Source organism: Salmo salar, chromosome 08 (genome assembly GCF_965601325.2).
Source record: "Salmo salar chromosome 08, fSalSal1, whole genome shotgun sequence".
In the NCBI taxonomy this organism is placed as follows: Eukaryota; Metazoa; Chordata; class Actinopteri; order Salmoniformes; family Salmonidae; genus Salmo; species Salmo salar.
Genome location: NC_138298.1, coordinates 37,807,501 through 37,814,547, shown reverse-complemented (window position 1 = coordinate 37,814,547; position 7,047 = coordinate 37,807,501). Strand labels below are relative to the sequence as shown.

The 7,047-nt window shown below is 48.3% G+C and overlaps 1 protein-coding gene across 1 annotated transcript in view; it reads right to left on the bottom strand.

The window, feature by feature from the left end:
• Positions 1-2,286: 2,286 nt before the first annotated feature.
• LOC106595071 (multiple PDZ domain protein) overlaps positions 2,287-7,047 on the bottom strand; it is a 134,612-nt gene continuing 129,851 nt past the window's right edge. The window contains exons 39-40 of the mRNA XM_082978287.1: positions 4,059-4,182; positions 2,287-3,128 (exon numbers count right to left, since the gene is read on the bottom strand). Of these exons, the coding sequence (XP_082834413.1) occupies positions 2,982-3,128; positions 4,059-4,182 (271 nt within the window). The 3' untranslated portion in view covers positions 2,287-2,981. The remainder of the gene's footprint in view (positions 3,129-4,058; positions 4,183-7,047) is intronic.

Genomic DNA, 7,047 nt, shown 5'->3' with positions numbered 1-7,047 from the left:
TAAAGCGGTTCCTACAGAGAATATATAAAACACAATGAACAGATAGATAGATAAATAGATAACTATTGCATTGCAGAAATTACATACCGACAGTCGTTGTCATCCATTCTATACCGATGCTAAATAGATCAGCGCCCATCATTGATTGGTTGATTCTTTGGTTGATTAAGAATCAATGTTTCTTTGTGTGATAAGTACTGATCTATTTCCCGTAGACGGATTGGTTGTTTAGCAACAAAACCAGGCGTTCACAACTATGGGTCAAAACAGACTGGGTTGCCTTAGCGTTTTGTAAACTCTATTTTTATTGAAAACATAAATACATTTGCACAATGAACAATTGTTGTCACAAATACATCCTTACAGTTGTTGGTTAGCTAGCTAAGTGATGTTTTTGCCATATTAGCACAAACATGAAATGAGTCAAAACAGCTCAAAACAAGACATGGTATCAATAACAAGACAGAACGAGCTGAAACGAGCCACCTACGATTCCCCACATGGCGGCTTCTTGTCATTGTTGCTAGTTATCAGACCGCTCAGAATCATATCACCACGCGGCCTTCTGCCTCATCCATGCACGCGCATCATTTTCCTGACATTGTCATCCAGCCCGTATATAGTATTAGTAATAGCAGTAGCTATAATAAGCTGGCAGTATATCAGCAAACTACAAAACATGAAGTGTTCAGTATTAGCAGCCGAAGCGGCTTAAAATACCAATATTCTATCTATACGTAGAAAATGAACGTGGTAAAGCTTTAATCGTTTCTTTCTAAATTACATTCACCATATGAAATAATAAAACAAAAGTACAGGTTAGTACGCCTTCCTACAGACAACATATAAAACATAATAAATACATGGTTAAATAACAGTCACATTAATACATTCATGAACATGACAGAAGTATAAAGTTACATAATGAAATAAACCGTATCATATTCATGTAGTTAAGGTAGCAACTAACGCACAGAGAGAGACAGAAAAAAGGCTCCGATTTTGAATTCTTAATTCGAATGTAAATTCTACACCTAACTGCCAATATAAAAGATTGGCGAAGAGTCTTGACATCTATTGCCACACTTGTTCTTGCATCATTAGAGTGTGTTAGTTAGTTCTGTGAGTAGTCAGTAGTCTACTATGATGAGGTCCATTTTGAAGGAGAGACAGTGATGTGAGTAGTCAGTAGTCTACTATGATGAGGTCCATTTTGAAGGAGAGACAGTGATGTGAGTAGTCAGTAGTCTACTATGATGAGGTCCATTTTGAAGGAGAGACAGTGATGTGAGTAGTCAGTAGTCTACTATGATGAGGTCCATTTTGAAGGAGAGACAGTGATGTGAGTAGTCAGTAGTCTACTATGATGAGGTCCATTTTGAAGGAGAGACAGTGATGTGAGTAGTCAGTAGTCTACTATGATGAGGTCCATTTTGAAGGAGAGACAGTGATGTGAGTAGTCAGTAGTCTACTATGATGAGGTCCATTTTGAAGGAGACACAGTGATGTGAGTAGTCAGTAGTCTACTATGATGAGGTCCATTTTGAAGGAGAGACACAGTGATGTGAGTAGTCAGTAGTCTACTATGATGAGGTCCATTTTGAAGGAGAGACAGTGATGTGAGTAGTCAGTAGTCTACTATGATGAGGTCCATTTTGAAGGAGAGACACAGTGATGTGAGTAGTCAGTAGTCTACTATGATGAGGTCCATTTTGAAGGAGAGACAGTGATGTGAGTAGTCAGTAGTCTACTATGATGAGGTCCATTTTGAAGGAGAGACAGTGATGTGAGTAGTCAGTAGTCTACTATGATGAGTTCCATTTTGAAGGAGAGACACAGTGATGTGAGTAGTCAGTAGTCTACTATGATGAGGTCCATTTTGAAGGAGAGACACAGTGATGTGAGTAGTCAGTAGTCTACTATGATGAGGTCCATTTTGAAGGAGAGACACAGTGATGTGAGTAGTCAGTAGTCTACTATGATGAGGTCCATTTTGAAGGAGAGACAGTGATGTGAGTAGTCAGTAGTCTACTATGATGAGGTCCATTTTGAAGGAGAGACAGTGATGTGAGTAGTCAGTAGTCTACTATGATGAGGTCCATTTTGAAGGAGAGACACAGTGATGTTAGTAGTCAGTAGTCTACTATGATGAGGTCCATTTTGAAGGAGAGACAGTGATGTGAGTAGTCAGTAGTCTACTATGATGAGGTCCATTTTGAAGGAGAGACAGTGATGTGAGTAGTCAGTAGTCTACTATGATGAGGTCCATTTTGAAGGAGAGCACAGTGATGTGAGTAGTCAGTAGTCTACTATGATGAGGTCCATTTTGAAGGAGAGACACAGTGATGTGAGTAGTCAGTAGTCTACTATGATGAGGTCCATTTTGAAGGAGAGACACAGTGATGTGAGTAGTCAGTAGTCTACTATGATGAGGTCCATTTTGAAGGAGAGACACAGTGATGTGAGTAGTCAGTAGTCTACTATGATGAGGTCCATTTTGAAGGAGAGACACAGTGATGTGAGTAGTCAGTAGTCTACTATGATGAGGTCCATTTTGAAGGAGACACAGTGATGTGAGTAGTCAGTAGTCTACTATGATGAGGTCCATTTTGAAGGAGAGACAGTGATGTGAGTAGTCAGTAGTCTACTATGATGAGATCCATTTTGATGTACATAGATACATAGAAATGCATTACAGGGTTCATAGTTTTGTTACAATGAGAACCAGTTACATCTAGGATGACATATAGAAGAAATTTTTCTGTGAGAATCTTCACCTCATTCTAGAGATAAACAGGGTTATATTCATTAGTGCACACCGTAGCAAAACGTTTTGCAACAGAACACATAAATGAATGTTTGTTATTGAAAAGGTTCAGACAGTCCCTCCCTGTTTCGTCTGTTTCCTGATGAACACAACCTTGATGTAGTCTGCTGATGACATCATCAAAGGGCGACAGACGGTTGTGTGAGGACTACACTCAGGAGAGTACGGTGAGGACTACAGTTCCCTTGGTCCTCTTCAGTATGGCGACGGCGCCGGCGTGGGTGACCCCCTCCAGACTGTGACCGTTCACGGCGATGATCTGATCCCCACGCTGCAACCTGCCATCCTCAATCGCTGCTCCCTGGAGAGAGAGAGATAGATGCAGAGGGAGAGACAGAGAGACACTGCATCAATCACCATGGCATCAAACACAGCTGCATTGTTTGAGTTTCTACTGGTGTTGCAAGACAATCGAGCAACTTTTGATAGTTGTAAGACACAAGGAATTTACAGTCGAATGACAGGTACATTGAATTGACATTGAGGACTAAAATAACATTACCTTAGAGGCCTGAGTTACCTTTTTAAATGAAATATAGATCTGTGTTACCTTTCTAAATGAAATAGAGGCCTGTGTTACCTTTCTAAATGAAATAGAGGTCTGTGTTACCTTTCTAAATGAAATAGAGGCCTGTGTTACCTTTCTAAATGAAATAGAGATCTGTGTTACCTTTCTAAATGAAACGGAGGTCTGTGTTACCTTTCGAAATGAAATAGAGGCCTGTGTTACCTTTCTAAATGAAATAGAGGCCTGTGTTACCTTTCTAAATGAAATAGAGGCCTGTGTTACCTTTCTAAATGAAATAGAGATCTGTGTTACCTTTCTAAATGAACAGAGGTCTGTGTTACCTTCGAAATGAAATAGAGGTCTGTGTTACCTTTCTAAATGAAATAGAGGCATGTGTTACCTTTCTAAATGAAATAGAAGTCTGTGTTACCTTTCTAAATGAAATACATTTTAGTCATTTAGCAGACGCTCTTATCCAGAGCGACTTACAGTAGTGAATGCATACATTTCATACAATTTCATACATTTCTTTTTTCTGTGCTGGCCCCCCGTGGGAATCAAACCCACAACCCTGGCATTGCAAGCACCATGCTCTACCAACTGAGCTACAGGGAAGGCTAAATAGAGGCCTGTGTTACCTTTCTAAATGAAATAGAGGCCTGTGTTAGCGTTCTAAATGAAATAGAGGTCTCTGTCACTGTTCTAAATGAAATAGACAGTTACCTTTCCGAAGACAGTTTTGACGTAGATGGGCAGGTCTCCGTGGGGACTGCTGAACCCTCCTACTATACTGAAGCCTAGACCCAGAGCTCCTCTGTCCAGACTGATGGTTCTATAAAACTGGGGACTGTAGGAGATATAAAACAACAACATGTAAGATTTGCATTTGTGAAAAGTTTTAAACAAACTGTCTGCATTGACCCTTTTCTATAACAGCATTGATTAAATAAGTGTTAAAAGATTGCTATACGGTGGCCCTGAGGGGCAAAATAGTTAAGAATCAATGTGTTATAGAGCTAAACATTTATAAACTGCAGTACATTCCCACCTCATGTTGTTGTGAAGGGTAGCTGATCCTGTGGAGAGGATACCTACATCCCCCTCTCCCTGGCCCTGTCCTCAGCCTCCTCTACCTACCCTCCCTCTCCCTGGCCCTGTCCTCAGCCTCCTCTACCTACTCTCCCTCTCCCTGTCCTCAGCCTCCTCTACCTACCCTCCCTCTCCCTGGCCCTGTCCTCAGCCTCCTCTACCTACTCTCCCTCTCCCTGTCCTCAGCCTCCTCTACCTACTCTCCCTCTCCCTGGCCCTGTCCTCAGCCTCCTCTACCTACTCTCCCTCTCCCTGTCCTCAGCCTCCTCTACCTACCCTCCCTCTCCCTGGCCCTGTCCTCAGCCTCCTCTACCTACTCTCCCTCTCCCTGTCCTCAGCCTCCTCTACCTACTCTCCCTCTCCCTGTCCTCAGCCTCCTCTACCTACTCTCCCTCTCCCTGGCCCTGTCCTCAGCCTCCTCTACCTACTCTCCCTCTCCCTGTCCTCAGCCTCCTCTACCTACCCTCCCTCTCCCTGGCCCTGTCCTCAGCCTCCTCTACCTACCCTCCCTCTCCCTGGCCCTGTCCTCAGCCTCCTCTACCTACTCTCCCTCTCCCTGTCCTCAGCCTCCTCTCCCTCTCCCTGTCCTCAGCCTCCTCTACCTACTCTCCCTCTCCCTGGCCCTGTCCTCAGCCTCCTCTACCTACCCTCCCTCTCCCTGGCCCTGTCCTCAGCCTCCTCTACCTACCCTCCCTCTCCCTGGCCCTGTCCTCAGCCTCCTCTACCTACTCTCCCTCTCCCTGGCCCTGTCCTCAGCCTCCTCTACCTACTCTCCCTCTCCCTGTCATCAGCCTCCTCTACCTACCCTCCCTCTCCCTGGCCCTGTCCTCAACCTCCTCTACCTACTCTCCCTCTCCCTGTCCTCAACCTCCTCTACCTACCCTCCCTCTCCCTGGCCCTGTCCTCAGCCTCCTCTACCTACTCTCCCTCTCCCTGGCCCTGTCCTCAGCCTCCTCTACCTACTCTCCCTCTCCCTGGCCCTGTCCTCAACCTCCTCTACCTACCCTCCCTCTCCCTGGCCCTGTCCTCAGCCTCCTCTACCTCTCCCTCTCCCTGTCCTCAGCCTCCTCTACCTCTCCCTCTCCCTGTCCTCAGCCTCCTCTACCTACCCTCCCTCTCCCTGGCCCTGTCCTCAACCTCCTCTACCTCCTCTCCCTCTCCCTGTCCTCAGCCTCCTCTACCTACTCTCCCTCTCCCTGTCCTCAGCCTCCTCTACCTACCCTCCCTCTCCCTGGCCCTGTCCTCAACCTCCTCTACCTACTCTCCCTCTCCCTGTCCTCAGCCTCCTCTACCTACCCTCCCTCTCCCTGGCCCTGTCCTCAGCCTCCTCTACCTACTCTCCCTCTCCCTGGCCCTGTCCTCAACCTCCTCTACCTACTCTCCCTCTCCCTGTCCTCAGCCTCCTCTACCTACCCTCCCTCTCCCTGGCCCTGTCCTCAGCCTCCTCTACCAACACTCCCTCTCCCTGGCCCTGTCCTCAGCCTCCTCTACCTACTCTCCCTCTCCCTGTCCTCAGCCTCCTCTACCTACTCTCCCTCTCCCTCTCCCTGTCCTCAGCCTCCTCTACCTACCCTCCCTCTCCCTGTCCTCAGCCTCCTCCATCTTCCTCTCCCTGTCCTCAGCCTCCTCTACCTGCTCTCCCTCTCCCTGTCCTCAGCCTCCTCTACCTACTCTCCCTCTCCCTGGCCCTGTCCTCAGCCTCCTCTACCTACTCTCCCTCTCCCTGTCCTTCAGCCTCCTCTACCTACCCTCCCTCTCCCTGGCCCTGTCCTCAACCTCCTCTCCCTACCCTCCCTCTCCCTGGCCCTGTCCTCAGCCTCCTCTACCTACTCTCCCTCTCCCTGGCCCTGTCATCAGCCTCCTCTCCCTCTCCCTGGCCCTGTCCTCAGCCTCCTCTACCTACTCTCCCTCTCCCTGGCCCTGTCATCAGCCTCCTCTCCCTCTCCCTCTCCCTGTCCTCAACCCTCCTCTACCTACCCTCCCTCTCCCTGGCCCTGTCCTCAACCTCCTCTACCTACTCTCCCTCTCGCTGTCCTCAACCTCCTCTACCTACTCTCCCTCTCCCTGTCCTCAGCCTCCTCCATCTCCCTCTCCCTGTCCTCAGCCTCCTCTACCTGCTCTCCCTCTCCCTGTCCTCAGCCTCCTCTACCTACCCTCCCTCTCCCTGTCCTCAGCCTCCTCCATCTTCCTCTCCCTGTCCTCAGCCTCCTCTACCTGCTCTCCCTCTCCCTGTCCTCAGCCTCCTCTACCTACTCTCCCTCTCCCTGTCCTCAGCCTCCTCCATCTCCCTCTCCCTGTCCTCAGCCTCCTCTCCCTACTCTCCCTCTCCCTGTCCTCAGCCTCCTCCATCTCCCTCTCCCTGTCCTCAGCCTCCTCTACCTACTCTCCCTCTCCCTCTCCCTGTCCTCAGCCTCCTCTACCTGCTCTCCCTCTCCCTGTCCTCAGCCTCCTCTACCTACTCTCCCTCTCCCTGGCCCTGTCCTCAACCTCCTCTACCTACTCTCCCTCTCCCTGTCCTCAGCCTCCTCTACCTACTCTCCCTCTCCCTGTCCTCAGCCTCCTCCCACTCTCCCTCTCCCTGTCCTCAGCCTCCTCCATCTCCCTCTCCCTGTCCTCAGCCTCC